This window comes from Trachypithecus francoisi, unplaced genomic scaffold (assembly GCF_009764315.1).
Source record: "Trachypithecus francoisi isolate TF-2019V2 unplaced genomic scaffold, Tfra_2.0 Lachesis_group8, whole genome shotgun sequence".
Lineage (NCBI taxonomy): Eukaryota > Metazoa > Chordata > Mammalia > Primates > Cercopithecidae > Trachypithecus > Trachypithecus francoisi.
This window is the reverse complement of record NW_022681473.1, coordinates 8,254,800-8,271,307: the sequence shown is the minus strand read 5'-3', so window position 1 is coordinate 8,271,307 and position 16,508 is coordinate 8,254,800. Positions and strand designations below refer to the sequence as shown.

General features: G+C 52.6%; 1 protein-coding gene across 2 annotated transcripts; it reads left to right on the top strand.

The window, feature by feature from the left end:
* The first annotated feature begins 2,748 nt into the window (after positions 1 to 2,748).
* Positions 2,749 to 16,393, top strand: TSGA10IP (testis specific 10 interacting protein). Of its 2 annotated transcripts, none has more exons than XM_033205929.1 (8): positions 2,749 to 2,915; positions 3,985 to 4,121; positions 4,215 to 4,939; positions 5,108 to 5,255; positions 10,814 to 10,984; positions 13,728 to 13,827; positions 14,036 to 14,160; positions 14,665 to 14,819. In XM_033205929.1, exons 1-8 carry the CDS (start codon positions 2,769 to 2,771, stop codon positions 14,786 to 14,788), a joined length of 1,677 nt encoding a protein of 558 aa, XP_033061820.1. In that variant the 5' UTR covers positions 2,749 to 2,768; the 3' UTR covers positions 14,789 to 14,819. The 2 variants fall into 2 exon arrangements, with proteins under 2 accessions (XP_033061820.1, XP_033061821.1); XM_033205930.1 differs by lacking the exon at positions 14,665 to 14,819 and adding an exon at positions 16,272 to 16,393 and having other exon boundaries at positions 2,753 to 2,915.
* The last annotated feature ends 115 nt before the right edge of the window (positions 16,394 to 16,508 follow it).

The following is a 16,508-nucleotide window of genomic DNA, read 5'->3' as shown; positions in this document are numbered from 1 at the left end:
AGCCGGTCGTGGTGGCACATACCTGTAATCCCAGCGACTCCAGAGGCTGAGGCAGGATAATTGTTTTGAACCTGGGAGGCGGAGGTTGCAGTGAGCTGAGATGGCACCACTGTACTCCAGTCTGGGAGAGGTCAGGCTGAGATATGTAGACTTGGGGACAGGTGGAAAACAGTAGATGCTGTTCTGGTGCAGTGGTTCATGCCTGTAATCCCAATGCTTTGGGAGGCTGAGGTGGGCCAGGAGTTCAAGACCAACCTGGACAACATGGCAAAACCCCATCTCTACAAAAAAATACAAAAATTAGCCGGGCATGGTGGTGCTTACCTGTAGTCCCAGCTACTTGGGTGGCTGAGGCAGGAAGATCATTTGAGCCCAGGAGTTTGAGGCTGCAGTGAGCTGTAATGGCACCACTACACTACAGCCGGTGTGACAGAGTGAGACTCTGTCTCAGAAAGCAAGCAGCAGGTGGCTTTTAAGGCCGTCAGACTGAACGAGCTCACTTAGGGAGGGAGTGTGGTTGAGGAAAGAGGTCTGTATGCACCTCCTGAGAATATCAACCTGAGAAACCCAGACCTGCCCTCTGCCAAGGAAGAAAGTGGCCCAGAACTCTGGACTGCCCAGGAAATCAACTGAGTTGAGGCCTGGAAGGGGCTCCGTTTCTGAAAGTGGAGCCGCCTACATGTGCCTTCCACTGCGCCCCAGGTGTGGGAGAAGGCTGGCAGCCCCCTAGAAAGAACAGTTGGCATATTTTGGATGGCAAAACAGCTTCGCCTGGAGCAGCACTATTTAGGATATTTACATTGGATGTGCTCATTGTGAGGCACTACTCGGATGGAGTCTGAGAGCAGAAGAGGGGCCACAGGGCCACGGTCTGAGAAAAATCCTGCCTCTACGGCATCTTCCAGGATAACCTGCTTCCCTGGGGCCACATCATTGATTAATTAATAACAGCAACATGGCCCAGGGCAGTGGCTCATGCCTATAATCCCAGCACTTCGGGAGGCCAAGGCGGGTAGATCACTTGAGGTCAGGAGTTCAAGACCAGCCTGGTCAACATGGTGAAACCCTCTCTCTACTAAAAATACAGGCCGGGCGCGGTGGCTCAAGCCTGTAATCCCAGCACTTTGGGAGGCCGAGACGGGCGGATCACGAGGTCAGGAGATTGAGACCATCCTGGCTAACACGGTGAAACCCCGTCTCTACTAAAATATACAAAAAATTAGCCGGGCGAGATGGCGGGCGCCTGTAGTCCCAGCTACTCGGGAGGCTGAGGCGAGAGAATGGCGTAAACCCGGGAGGCGGAGCTTGCAGTGAGCTGAGATCCGGCCACTGCACTCCAGCCTGGGCGACAGAGCGAGACTCCGTCTCAAAAAAAAAAAAAAAAAAAAAAAAAAAAAAATTAGCTGGGCATGGTGGCGGGCGCCTGTAGTCCCAGCTACTCGGGAGGCTGAGGCAGGAGAATGGCGTGAACCCGGGAGGTGGAGCTTGCAGTGAGCTGAGATCCAGCCACTACACTCCCGCCTGGGCGACAGAGTGAGACTCCGTCTCAAAAAAAAAAAAAAAAAAAAAAAAAAAAAATATATATATATATATATATATATATATATATTTGAAATGGAGTCTCACTCTTTTGCCCAGGCTGGCAGCTCACTGCAACCTCCGCCTCCCGGGATCAAGAGATTCTCGTGCCTCAGCCTCCCGAGTAGCTGGGATTACAGATGCCTACCACCACACCCAGCTAATTTTTGTATTTTTAGTGAGATGGAGTTTCAGTCCAGGTGGGAGATGGAGTTTCACCATATTGACCAGACTGGTCTCGAACTCCTGACCTCAGGCACTCCACCTACCTCGGCCTCCCAAAGTGCTGGGATTATAGCCACCGCCTGGCCTGGGGTAAGCTTTCAATGTTTTAACTCCCTCCAGAACCTCATGGCCCATGAAGATGGCCAGGTGGGCCTGGGCCCAGGCTCTGAATGGCCTACTGCCTCTCTCCTGGACACAGCGTTCGACTTCCTGGCTGGGGCTGGGAGTGCAAAGATTTGTTTATTTGTTTATTTTTTCTTGAGGCAGAGTCTTATTCTGTTGCCCTGGCTGGAGTGCAGTGGTGCAATCTGGGCCTGATGCAGCCTCTGCCTCCCAGGTTCAAGTGATTCTCGTGCCTCAGCCTCCTGAGTAGCTGCGATTACAGGTATGAGCCACCATGCCTGGCTAATTTTTTTTGCATTTTTGGTAGAGATGGGGTTTTGCCATTTTGACCAGGCTGGTCTTGAACTCCTGGCCTCAAGTGATCCACCTGCCTAAGCCCCCCATAGTGCTGGGATTACAGGCGTGAGCCACTGCTCCCAACTTGGTAGTGCAAGGATTGAAATAAAATCTTGTGAAAAATCTTGTGAATCAAGTCCCTGAAGGAGCCATATCTCAGTTTGGCTCCTTCAGGGACTTGGCCGGGCCTGGGGCGCAGCACAGGAGACAAGCTAACTCCCCTGTACAGATGGATAGGGAAACACAGGCGGAGTAGGGACAGAGGACTTACACCAGGTTACATGGGGAGCCTGTGGATGAGGCAGGAGCAGAGGTAGAACTTGGGCCTGGGTCTCTGCACTGAACGACTCCTGGGCACCCTGCTGAACTCTCCCTTAGAAGGAGATTGGCCTCACATACCCCACTGACCCCTTCCTAGTATGCTTTTTGCCAGACCCCTTGAGACTGGCTGAGGACTGGTTGCCATAGAGATGGCCTGTTGGGCAGTTCCACGGTGGGGATGGGGGATGGGGCAGGACACCAATATGCTAAATACCTACCAACAGTTGGTTAGGACCCCGTTGGCGCGACCAGGGCAGGACATGCGGCTTCAGGCTCCGGGAACCAGCACCGGGCTGCTCAAGCTGCTGTCGACCATCTCTCAGGACAAGCAGGTGAGGTAGGCCCAGTGGGGGCACTTCCAGCTGCCCAGAGCCAGGTGGGCTGCCTCAGGTCAGGGAGGCCTGAGCTGGGGAGGCCCTTGAGAAGCCACAAGACCTGAGCTGAGGTCCAGGTGAAAGTCAGGGAGGCAGGAGTGGGACAGGGACCACACAGAGGCCTAAAGGTCTTGGGAGAAGCCGAGGGGTGATGCCCGGGGGTGACTCCTCGGGATGATGGGGTGATTTAGGGAACACTGTGGGAGGAGCAGTGTTTCCGGAAAGATTAAAACCACCTTGATGAAAATCACCTTGGTTTCTGCCTTGGCTGTAGCAGGTCCAGGGCCCAATGGGACATTTGGGAGTACAGTCCAGGGCCCAGAGGTGGCCTAGTGCAATGGTAACAAATCTGGGCTCCACCACTTCCCAGCTGTGTGACCTCAGTTACTCAGCCTCTCTGAGCCTCAGCTTTCTCCTCCAAGTGATGGGGGTGATAATGAGTACCAGCCTCCTAGGGTCCTTGGGAAGGTGTGTTTATGCATGAAAGTCCTGAACACACAGTAGGTGCTCAGCAGGTGGCGGCTGTTGCTATTTTAATATGCAGAATGGAGGTGGTGTTCAGTTGGGTTTTTTTGTTTTGTTTTGTTTTTTGTTTTTTTGAGACGGAGTTTTGCGCTTGTTGACCAGGCTGGAATGCAATGACGCAATCTCAGCTCACTGCAGCCGCCATCTCCCAGGTGCAAGCGATTCTCCTTTCTCAGCCTCCCAAGTAGCTGGGATTACAGGTGCAGGCCACCACACCCGGCTAATTTTTGTTTTGTATTTTTAGTAGAGACGAGGTTTCACCATGTTGGCCAGGCTGGTCTCAAACTCCCGGCCTCAGGTGATCCGCCCCCCCTTGGCCTCCCAAAGTGCTGGGATTACAGGCGTGAGCACCACACCCTGCCCTGTTTTGTTGTTTTTTACGGTAACGAGGGCCCAGAGGGGCCCAGCCAGGTGCACAGAAGAGGAGGGCACCTGGGTGAGGTGCAACACAGTCCAGGAGGCTGCTTGAGCTGGCTGCTCCTCCCCTAATGTCTCTGCCCAGGGCCGCCTGGGGAGTGGTGATGGTGTGCCAAATCAGGACCTGCAGCGGAGGTCTCAGAGCTCAAGGCAGACAGCAAAGAAGGACCGCAAGCCCAGGGTCCAGAGCAAGAAAGGACAGGGCTCTGAAGAGGCTGAAGAGTAAGGAGCAGTGGGATGGGTCAGGAGGGTGCTGGGGGTCAGGGCCCTCTGGGGGCTGGTGTCGACCCTGACCCCCACCTTGTCCTTCCTCAGTCTCTTCCACCTTCCTCCTCGGAAGCCCTCCTTCCCCTTCCAGTGGGCCTGGGAGAGCATCGCCACAGATATCCGGGCTGTGCTTCAGCCAAGTTCCCCAACCCCAGGCCACCAAGCCCTGCCCATGCCCTCCTCGTCCTCCCAGCGCCAGTCCAGGCGCAAGTCCACGGCCAACCTCCCAGAGGCCTATGGCTGCTGCCGGAAGACAGAGGCGCAAAACCTGAAGGCGAGACAACAGCTGGGAGCCTGGGGTGGTGTCTCCATCCCTCCTGGCAAACGGGAGCTAGGACCCGAGCCCCTCTGTGAGTGTGGCCTCCAGCTGCCTGGGAGGAGGCCAGGATCAGGATCGGCGTCCGACAAGCAGGTCCAGCTGCAAGGCCTGGGTGCTGAGGAGGCTGAGAGGGGTCTGAGTTCTGGGGAGCTGCCCCAGTGCCGCAGGAGGGGGTCCATCTCAGAGGAGGAGCAATTCTCAGAGGCCACAGAGGAGGCTGAGGAGGGAGAGCACAGGACTCCCCGCAGAAGGAGGGCTGGTTGTCAGAAAAAGGGGCAGATTTCCGGAGAGGAGGCCTCGGATGAAGGGGAACTGCAGGGCCAGAGCCAGGGGAGCAGGCCCAGCTTCAACAACCTCCAAAGGCCACAGAGGAGGAAGACAAGGGCCAGGGAGCTGCAGGGGCCGTGGGACCTGGAGAAGCTGCACAGGCAGCTACAGAGAGACCTGGACTGTGGTGAGCGTGCGACTCGGAGCCCGGGTTCCCCCGAAGCTACACTGTGGGGACAGGGAGTGGTCGAGGAGGCTGGGCTCAGGCAGGCTGGGCTGTGCTCTGAGTGCTGGGGGGATTGCCCGGCGGCCTGGGAGAGAGAGGCAGCCCCTGACTTGGTCCCACTGTGGGCAGGCCCCCAAAAGCAGCCCTGGAAGGCTTTGAGGGCTGCCTTCCAGGCCTCCAGGCAGAATGGAAAGGCCTATGCCTCAGAAGATGATGAAACTTTCCTGTCTGCCAACCTCCCCAATCGTACCTTCCACAAACGACAGGAAGCCACCAGGTAAGAGGGAAGAGAAGGGAGTGGGAGCCCACGGTGAGAAACAGAAATGGAGCTGGTTCTCCAAGAGATGCTTAGGCATTTGAACTCTCATTCATTTCTTTCTTTATCCATTCACCAAACTTTTGGATCATCCATCCATCCATCCGACTACTGATAACATCCACTCAACCATTCACCCATCTCTCTGAATACCTGGCCAATTATCTACTGATACAGCCACTTTTATTTCCCATCTTTTCTTCTATCCATCCGTTAAACTATTAACTAAGTGATTAATCCAACATTTATTATCTACTCCTGGGCCCTTAGGATGTAACTATTAAAAGACTTGGAATTAGCTGGACATGGTGACACATGCTTGTAGTCCCAGCTACTCAGCAGGCTGGGGTAGGAGGATCTCTTGAGCTCAGCAGATCAAGACTGCAGTGAGCTATGATCCAGCCACTGCACTCAGCATGGGCAACAGAGTGAGACACTGTCTCTAAAAAAGAACTTAAGGTGCCGGGCGTGATGGCTCACGCCTATAATCCTAGCACTTTGGGAGGCCAAGGCGTGTAGATTGTCTGAGTTCAAGAGTTCAAGACCAGCCTGGGCAACATGGTGAAACCCTGTCTCTACTGAAAATATAAAAAAATTATCCAAGTATGGTGGTGCGTGCCTGGAGTCCCAGCTACTTAGGAGGCTGGGACATGAGAGTCACTTGAACCTGGGAGGCGGAGGTTGCAGTGAGCCGAGATTGCACCACTACACTCCAGCCTGGGTGACAGAGTGAGACTCTGTCTCAAACGAACAAACAAACAAAAAACCCAGTCTGGTCAACATAGCGAGACCCCTGTGTCTACAAAGGAAAAAAAGATTAGCCTGGCTTGGTGGAAAGTGCCTGTAGCCCCAGCTACTCTAGAGGCTGAGTCAGGAGGATCTCTTGAGCCCAGGAGTTCAAGGCTGCAGTGAGTCATGATCACATCACTGCATTCTAGTCTGAACAACAGAGCAAGATTCTGTTTCTAAAGCAAAGGAGATAGTGGGAGCTGAAGGGGAGACTGGAGGCCGTGAGGAGACTGTTGGCAACACTGAGGTGAGGAACCATAAGGACCTGAACAAGGAGGCCCTGTGAATGGAGGGAGGGGATCCATTTAACAGACACTTAGAGACTGGTTCAATAGGCCTTGGTGACTGGTGACAGGTGGCATGTGAGGGTAGGGGAGAGTTCATTCAGCATTCTTTTTTTTTTTTTTTTTGAGATGCAGTCTTGCTCTGTCGCCCAGGCTGGAGTGCAGTGGCGTGATCTCCACTCACTGCAAGCTCCGCTTCCCGGGTTTACGCCATTCTCCTGCCTCAGCCTCCCGAGTAGCTGGGACTACAGGCGCCTGCCACTGCGCCCAGCTAATTTGTTTTTTGTATTTTTAGTAGAGACGGGGTTTCACTGTGTTAGCCAGGATGGTCTCGATCTCCTGACCTCGTGATCCGCCGGTCTCGGCCTCCCAAAGTGCTGGGATTACAGGCGTGAACCACCACGCCCGGCCTCATTCAGCATTCTTACGCACCCCACAATTCTTTTTTTTTTTTTTGAGACAGAGTCTTACTGTGTCACCCAGGCTGGACTACAGTGGTGCAATCTCGGCTCACTGCAACCTCTGCCTCCCGGGTTCAAGTGATTCTCATGTCTCAGCCTCCTGAGTAGCTGGGACTCCAGGCACGCACCACTACACCTGGCTAATTTCTGTATTTTTAGTAGAGACGGGGTTTCACTATGTTTCACCAGGTTTACACCATTCTCCTGCCTCAGCCTCCCGAGTAGCTGGGACTACAGGCACCCGCCACCATGCCCGGCTAATTTTTTGCATTTTTAGTAGAGACAGGGTTTCACCGTGTTAGCCAGGATGGTCCCTATCTCTTGACCTTGTGATCTGCCCACCTCAGCCTACCAGTGTGCTGGAATTATAGGCATGAGCCACCGCGCCCGGCCGCTGGCTAATTTTTAAATTTTTTGTAGAGATGGGGTCCCGTTATGCTGAGTTTGACTTTTTTTTTTTTTTTTTTTTTTTTTGTTGAGACGGAGTCTCGCTCTGTCGCCCAGGCTGGAGTGCAGTGGCCGGATCTCAGCTCACTGCAAGCTCCGCCTCCCGGGTTTACGCCATTCTCTCGCCTCAGCCTCCCGAGTAGCTGGGACTACAGGCGCCCGCCATCTCGCCCGGCTAATTTTTTGTATTTTTTTAGTAGAGACGGGGTTTCACTGTGTTAGCCAGGATGGTCTCGATCTCCTGACCTCGTGATCCGCCCGTCTCGGCCTCCCAAAGTGCTGGGATTACAGGCTTGAGCCACCGCGCCCGGCCGAGTTTGACTTTTTTAAGATTTGACACATAAGGGAGATTATATGGTATTTGTTTTTCTGTGCCTGGCTTATTTCACTTAACATAGTGTCCTCCAGGTTTATTCATGTTGTTGCAAATGTCGGGATTTTCTTTTTGAGGCTGAAGAATGCCATTGTGTATATATACCACCTTTTCTTTATCCGTTCATCTGTTGATGGAATCTTAGGTTGATTTCAGATCTTTGCTACCGTGAATATTCCTGCAATGAACACAGGAGTGCAGCTACCTTTTCAACATACTCATTTCATTTCCTTTGAATATGTACCCAGAAGTGGGTTGCTGGATCTCATGGTAGTTCTACTTGTAATTTTTTTGGGGAACCTTGATATTATTTTCTTTTTTTTTTTTTTTTTTTTTTGAGACGGAGTCTCGCTCTGCCGCCCAGGCTGGAGTGCAGTGGCCGGGTCTCAGCTCACTGCAAGCTCCGCCTCCTGGGTTTACGCCATTCTCCTGCCTCAGCCTCCCAAGCAGCTGGGACTACAGGCGCCCGCCATGTCGCCTGGCTAGTTTTTTGTATTTTTTAGTAGAAACGGGGTTTCACCATGTTAGCCAGGATGGTCTCGATCTCCTGACCTCGTGATCCGCCCGTCTCGGCCTCCCAAAGTGCTGGGATTACAGGCTTGAGCCACCGCGCCCGGCCGATATTATTTTCTATAATGACTGTACTAATTTATATTCCCACCAACAGTAAACAGAGGTTCCCTTTTCTCCACATCATCACCAACTCTTATCTTTCATCATTTTTATAATAGTCATTCTAATAGGTGTGAGGTGATATCTTATTATCACTTTATTTTGCATTTCCCAGATGATTAGTGATTAGTGATGAAAAAGACATTTGTATGTCTTTTTTTGAGAAATGTCTATTTGGGTTATTTGCTTATTTTTTAATTATAATTATTATTTTGAGACAGAGTCTCGCTCTGTCACCCAGGCTAGAGTGCAATGGCACGATCATAGCTCACTGCAGCTTTGAATTCCTGGGTCCAAGCGACCCTCTCACCTCAGCCTCCTGAGTAGCTGGGATTACAGGTGCATGCCACCACGTCCAGCTGATTTATTTTTATTTTTATTTTATTTATTTATTTATTTTTTTGAGACGGAGTCTTGCTCTGTCGCCCAGGCTGGAGTGCAGTGGCCGGATCTCAGCTCACTGCAAGCTCCGCTTCCCGGGTTTACGCCATTCTCCTGCCTCAGCCTCCTGAGTAGCTGGGACTACAGGCGCCTGCCACCTCGCCTGGCTAGATTTTTTAATTTTTTTGGTAGAGATGGGGTTTCACTGTGTTAGCCAGGATGGTCTTGATCTCCTGACCTCGTGATCTGCCTGTCTTGGCCTCCCAAACTGCTGGGATTACAGGCTTGAGCCACCGCGACCGGCCCAGCTGATTTATTTTTTAACTTTTTATTTGTAGAGATGGTGTTCTTGCTATGTTGCCTGGGCTGGTCTCCAACCCCTGGCTTCAAGCAATCCTGCTGCCTCCACCTCCCAAGGTGTCGAGATTACAGGTATGAGCCACCATGCCCTGCCTCTTTGCCTTTTTTTTTTTTTTTTGAGATGGAGCCTCACTTCATCACCCAGGATGCAGTGCAGTGGCATAATCTTGGCTTGCTGCAACCTCCACCTCCCAGGTTCAAGCAATTCTCTTGCCTCAGCCTCCTGAGTAGCTGGGTTTACAGACAGACACCACTAGGTCTGGTTAACTTTTTTGTATTTTTTAGTAGAGACAAGGTTTCGACATGTTGACCAGACTAGTCTCGAACTCCAGACCTTCAATGATCCGCCCGCCTTGGCCTCCCGAAGTGCTGGAATTTCAGGCATGAGCCATCGTGCCTGGCCTTTGCCCATTTTTTAATTGAGTTATTTGCTTTCTTGTTACTGAGTTATTTGAGTTCACATATTTTGGATATTAACTCCTTTTCAGATGTATGGTTTGCAAATATTTTTTCCCATTCGATGTCATATCTGTTGATTGTTGCCATTGCTGTGCAGAAGCTTTTTGGTTTGATGCAACTTCATTTGTCTATTTTTGCTTCTGTTGCCTGTGCTTTCTGGGTCATATCCAAAAAACCATTGCCCAGACACATGTCATTAAGCTTTCTTTGTGTGTGGTGTGTGTGTGTGTGTGTGTGTGTGTGTGTGGTGTGTGTGTGGCAGGGTCTCAATCTGTCGCCCAGGCTGGAGTGCAGTGGCTCAATCATGTCTCACTGTAGTCTTGATTTCCTGGGCTCAGGCGATTCTCCCACCTTAACCTCCCGAGTAGCTAGGACTACAGGTCTGGGCCACCACGCCTGGCTAATTTTTTGTATGTGTAGTACAGACGGGGTTTCATCATGTTGCTGAAGCTGGTCTCAAACTCCTGGGCTCAAGCGATCCACCTGCATCAGCCTCCCAAAGTGCTGGGGTTACAGATGTGAGCCACCGTGCCCAGCCTTTTTTTTTTTTTTTTTGGCTCAAGATTGCTTTGGTTGTTTGGAGTATTCCATGGTTCTATATTAATTTAAAATTATTTTTTCAATTTCTGTGGAAAATGTCATTAGAATTTTGATAGGCTTGCATGGAATCTGTAAATTGCTTTGGATAATATGGACATTTTAACAATATTAATTTTTCCAAAGCACCCTTCATTTCTTTTTCTTTTCTTTTCTTTCTTTCTTTTTTTTTTTTTTTTTGAGATGGAGTTTTGCTCTTTTTGCCCAGGCTGGATTACAATGGCGGGGTCTCGGCTCACTGCAACCTCTGCTTCCCGGGTTCAAACGATTCTCCTGCCTCAGCCTCCTGAGTAGCTGGGATTACAGGCATGTACCACCATGCCTGGCTAATTTTTACATTTTTAGCAGAAACGGGCTGTCACCATGATGGCCAAGCTGGTCTCGAACTCCTGACCTCAGGTGATCCACCTGCCTCCACCACCCAAAGTGCTGGGATTACAGGCATGAACCGCACCTGGCCTGCAAGCAGGAGACTTCTAGAACGAGTAGGGAAAGGCCTTGAGCTGGGCCTGAGGGCTGAGCCTCCAGGGCAGTCTCTGTCATGGACTTCCATGACAAACCCGACTCCCAGGACACTGGCTCTGGACCCTGCAGCCCCTCCCCACAGGCTCCCATATTCCCTTATCCAGCCCCTGGCCCTCTGTGGGGCTCCTGCTGCCCATAAACCTCTCATTCCCCTTCCCTTTCTCACCCAAGGAGCCTGCTGCAGGCCTGGGAGCGGCAGCGGCAGGAGGAGCAGCAGCAGGCCGAGCTGCGGCGGGCCCGAACACAGCATGTACAGCGGCAAGTGGCCCACTGCCTGGCAGCCTACGCACCCAGAGGGAGCCGGGGCCCTGGGGCAGCCCAGCGCAAGCTGGAGGAGCTGAGGTAGGGAGCCTGGGCTTGGGGAGGCCTGGCTGGGCGAAGGCAGGGAGGCCGTGCCAGGTCTCAGTCTATAGAACTGAGGAGCACCAGTCCTTGCCTTCCCTGGGGCTAGCCAAGCCACTTCACTGTGTTTCCAGATACGGACGCTGAGTCATGGGGAGAAGGGGTCCATGGAAGGCCACCCAGTTAATAATGACAATAATGCAGCTGTTGAATGGTCAAGGTTAAAATATGCTTCATGTATGATTACCCTTTTTCAAATCTTCATTTCCTGATTTCCAATGCCAGACATGCTTGTTATAAAATTTCAAAGATTACAGAAATAATGCCTGGAGAAGGTGAACAGCCCTGTGACTCCACTCTGGGAGACAGCCATTGTTCACAGTCGGCTGAAGAGTCGCATTTTGTTCTCTTCCTATATTGTGACCATTTTCTGTTTGTTTTTTTTTCAGACGGAGTCTCGCTCTGTTACCCAGGATGGAGTGCAGTAGCACGATCTTGACTCACTGCAATCTCCACCTCCCGGGTTCATGGCATTCTCCTGCCTCAGCCTCCCGAGTAGCTGAGACTACAGGCGCCCACCACCAAGCCTGGCTAGTTTTTTGTGTTTTTTAGTAGAGACGGGGTTTCACTGTGTTAGCCAGGATGGTCTTGATCTCCTGACCTCGTGATCCGCCCGTCTCGGCCTCCCAAAGTGCTGGGATTACAGGCTTGAGCCACCGTGCCCGGCCAAGTGTTTTGTTTTCATAGTAAGGCAGGAAGTGTAAGGTTCAGAACTCCAAGTGGCAGGTGCAGCAAAAAGAGTGATTCAACCTCACTCCTTTTACTTTCTATTTGAGAGGGTTAAGGCATAAGTAGATATCTCCCATGCAGTCTCTCAGCCCTTACAGCCTGTGAACTTCACTGTCTGAGCGGAACAGGAGACTATGTCTTGCCTAGGAAGGGCGGGCACAAAAGAAGTTGTCCTGTGGGAGGGAGGGATGTGTCTTCCTTCCATTCTGAGATGATGCACAGGGCTGACACCCACAGGCACCACTTCCCTTTCTGCTCAGGGCTCCTATCATTGTTTTTTTGAGACAAAGTCTCACTCTGTCGCCAGGCTGGAGTGCAGCAGTGCGATCTCGCCTCACAACCTCCAACTCCCTGGTTTAAGCAATTCTCCTGCCTCAGCCTCCTGAGTAGCTGGGATTACAGATGCACGCCACCACTCCCAGCTAATTTTTGTATTTTTAGTAGATGGGGTTTCACCATGTTGGTCAGGAAGGTCTCAATCTCCTGACCTCGAGATCTGCCCGCCTTGGCCGGCTCCTGTCACCTCTAACAGAAATAGCATAAAGCATCCAGCAGGAGAAGTGCACAAAATATCACAGAAAAGATAGGGACTGCCAGCTCATTTCCCACCTCCCCTTGTAACTGCCATAAATTCCTCCCTAAATAGTGAAAGCCCTTTTTTGCAGTAACTTGTGTTTCTGGCCACGGGTTTTCAAATCCATGTATTTTTCTCAATGGAGGACGGTTCCCTCCCTGGCACAGGGCCAACAGGCATGGCCCAGCAAGGCTGCGTTTTTCCACAGGGCCAAGCACACTCGCTGAGGTCCCAGCACAGGTCTTGGGGTCTTGTCTGCGTCTCCCCTCCCTTCCTGTCCACGGGTGCTGCCTCCACACCTCAAGGCCTCTCTTATGTGCTTCACAGATGGATGCCGGGTCCCATGTGGGGTGTGGCCCGAAGGCCCTTCTTGCTGCTAGGGTGCCCTCTTCATGAGTGGCAGTGACACTCAAGTTTGTCAAGCAGACACATTTATGACAAGTGCACAAACTGGGTTTTGGGTTTGTTGAGACAGGGTCTCCGCTCTGTTGCCCAGGCTGGAGTGCGGTGGCACAATCACCTCTCTGTAGCCTAGACCTCCCAGGCTCAAGCGATCCTCCCACCTTGGCCTCCCAACTAGCCAGGACTACAGGGGCACACCACCACGCCTGGCTAATTTTTGTAGAGACAGGATTTCACCATGTTGCCCAGGCTGGTCTCAAACTCTTGGGCTCAAGTGATCCACCCTCTTTGGCCTTCCAAAGCGCTGGGATGGCAGGTGCAAGCTGCCGCACCCGGCCATGCTGGGTTTTTAGAAATGAAAACTGTGCTTCCCCAGTGGAACCCTGATCTCTCCGGGGTATGTTTTTTAAATTTGAAATATATATTTTTTTAGTTTCTCTGTTCCATTTTCCAAGCTGCCTGCTTATAAGAACCAGAGAGAATGCTGGCAAGGTTGTCCGATCCCTGCTATATAGCACAGTGAAATAAACTGAGCCCAGAGCCAAGAGCCCCGAGAGAGGCCTCGCCCAAAGTCACACAACCAACAACCAGAGCTCCCCCTCAAGGGGAAGAGGATGGGGAGGGAAGGCTATGTAAGCAGGTGTCTGGAAGCTCAGAAGCTAGCACTGGTCCCTTTCCCATGGGGGTGGCACAGGAAGATTGGCAAGCCCTGGCTGCACAGGGCTCGGCCCCTCACTTCCCAGCTGCACAACTTTGAACAAGTCCCTCAACCCTCCTGAGCCATCAGTAAACTGGGTGAATAATTTCCACTCTGGCTGACTTCACAAGGAATCCAGGCCAGAATGGGAATGAAATAGCTTTGTAAAGGTGAGGGTGAGGACGTGAATATCAAGTCTTTAGTGAAGATGAGCCGGCTCAGGAGTGGAGATCAACAGTTGTGTCCATGGTTAGCTGCACAAAGGCCTGTCTCCCCTGCAGGCGCCAGGAGCGACAACGCTTTGCTGAGTACCAAGCGGAGCTGCAAGGCATCCAGCACAGGGTGCAGGCCCGGCCCTTCCTGTTCCAGCAGGCCATGCAGGTGAGGCTGGCACCTGGACAAGCACACAGCTGCCCCCTGTGAAGAACTGGCTGAGTGGGTTAGGGAAGCAGGATGCGAGTAGGTCCCTACAGATAGGATCCCAGGGCCGCTGCCCTCTGGAATCCCTGGGACTCCCTCAGTAAGCACAGCCCCACCTTGCCCTTGGCAGCCCTGGTGCAGCGCAAGAAGCCCTCTTCTCTCTCCTCAGGCCAATGCCCGGCTCACTGTCACTCGGCGCTTCTCCCAGGTGCTGTTAGCACTGGGGCTGGATGAAGAGCAGCTTCTGTCTGAGGCAGGAAAGGTGGACAGAGAAGGCACCCCCAGGAAACCCAGGTGAGTCTCCCCGGCAGGTCAAGAACTGGCCCTGCCATGCTGCTGTGGGAAGGGGTGCCCACACCAGCACTCTGGGCTCTGGAGGGCCTCCCCCAGGACAGGCAGAGAGCCCAGAGGAAGGCAAGGCCAGGGTTGTCATTCCTACTTCTCAACGAGGAAACAAAGGACCTGGGGGCAGGGCCATGTTTAAGGACACAGGAGCGAACAAGCAGCAGAGCCAGTCTGGGACTCTGCAACCACGTGAGCAGCCACACACCAAACTCTCATTAGGGGCTGGCACCACCACGCTGGTCACCCCATGTCTTAGAATAACCTGGTACAGAGCAGGGATTATGAAGCCCACTTGGCAATAAGGAAAGTGAGACTCGAGAAGGGAGAGTCACTTTGCTCAGGATCACACAGCAAGCCAGTACAGGAGCAGGGTTTGAAGCCACATTGTCAGTGGTTTTCTTGGGCATGGGGGTGAGAACTGCAGAGCCAGGGGCCTCTATCTGTGTCTTGAAGGAGCCACAGGTCAATGGGGGTGAGAATGGAGCACTCTCCTCAGAGGCCCCCAAGGACAGAACCCACCGGCAGCCAGCCTGACAGGCACTACAAGCCCAGCCTGGACCCGGAGTGCAGTTCCTGAGATAAAATTAAAGGCTTTATGGCAAACACAGTGTGGGATTTCTGCTGGTGGTGGTGGTGGAGGCGGCTACGGGTTGGAAGTGGGAGGTGACAGGTAGGTGGGCAGCAGGCTTAGCTCTGTCCCCACACCCCCTCCCCTCCAGGAGCTCTGGCTCTTTTGGTTCCCCCCACACAGCACACACAGCCCCTTCTCTGCTCCTGAGGAGTGGGGACATCTCGAAGAACAAGAGCTGTAACTTCTCCACCCCATCTCCAATGTATATGTTGGTTCCTATAAAATCAAGCGTGAATAAGATGGAATGACTCCTGCCTCTGAGGATACCCAGTGAGTGGGAGAAGGTGTGGGCCCTTAAACGGGTGCATACAACATATCCCAACCCACGCTCACATCCCAACACACGCTTATATCCTAACACACACTCATATCCCAACACATGCTCACATCCTAACACACGCTCATATCCTAACACATGTTAAGTTGTGCCAGGCAGGGAGCCATAGACTGAGCAACCGTTGGGTGAGGGGAGGGGTTTCAGGACAGATTGGGATTGTGTGCACTGGGCTTTTTTTTTTTTTGAGATGGAGTCTCCCTCTGCTGTCCAGGCTGGAGTGCAGTGGTGTGATCTCGGCTCGCTGCAAGCTCCGCCTCCCGGGTTCATGCCATTCTCCTGCCTCAGCCTCTTAAGTACCTGGGACTACAGGCGCGCGCCACCACACCCAGCTAATTTTTGTATTTTTAGTAGGGACGGTGTTTTACCGTATTGGCCAGGATGGTCTCGATCTCTTGACCTCGTGATTCGCCTGCCTCGGCCTCCCAAAGTGCTAGGATTACAGGCGTGAGCCCCCGCGCCCGGCCTGCACTGGGGTTTTAAGTCCCAGTAGTTTTAAGTTAGGGCTCCTCTCTTCAAGAAAAAAACTCATACACACAGATGTGCCACATTTTGCATTCAATTTCAGGGATTAAACGGATACACTGACGACCATGTGGCGCTCCTTCAGTCTTCACAGTTCACGGGGCGCGGGTTTAAAAAATCCAATCCAGGGTTGGGCGCAGGGGCGCATGCCTGTAATCTCAGCACTTAGGGAGGCCAAGGCGGGTGGATAGCCTGGCCTCAGGAGTTGGAGACACCCCCCTCCCATCTACAAAAAAATACAAAAATTAAAGGGGCGCGGTAGCGTTCACTTGTAGTAGTCCCAGCTACTGTAAAGACTGAGGGGGTAGGATGACTTGAGCCCGGGAGGTCGAGGCTGCAGTGCGCCGTGATCGCGCCACTGCACTCCAGCCTGAGCAACAGAGTGAGATCCTATCTCAAGGGAAAAAAACAAAACAAAACAAAAACACCAGGGAACGTGGGAAGGAAGCGTTCCCTGACGATACTGGTTATAGCGGGTCGGAAACTGGGCTGTGGAATTGGAGATAACGGGAAAACAACACCCGTTGAAGCCACGACCCTAGGAGTCCACTAAGCGAGCGCCCATTGTAGGAGGGAGGTGTCTACGGAAAGGCCGTGAGGTAGTGAACACCGCGTTGCCGCTGAAGTGCAAGCGCAGGGATGCCGAGGAGGAACTTCCAGCCACGAAGACACTGGCTTAAGGTCCTCTAAGTTATTCCAGTTCTGGGATCCCATCTCCGGGTTAATTCCGGTTCCCTTGAGGAGCGCATGCACAACGGGACCACTGGCTCAAAGAACCCACCCGACCTGCCACGGCGCGAATGTGCA

Bases quoted from the DNA above. Each gene is read 5' to 3' on its own strand.
- TSGA10IP (XM_033205929.1), top strand. From the start codon at position 2,769: ATGGGGCAGGACACCAATATGCTAAATACCTACCAACAGTTGGTTAGG. The intron at 2,916-3,984 runs GTGAGGTAGGCC...GTCTCTGCCCAG, and splicing joins CCATCTCTCAGGACAAGCAG to GGCCGCCTGGGGAGTGGTGA. The intron at 5,256-10,813 runs GTAAGAGGGAAG...TTCTCACCCAAG, and splicing joins AAACGACAGGAAGCCACCAG to GAGCCTGCTGCAGGCCTGGG.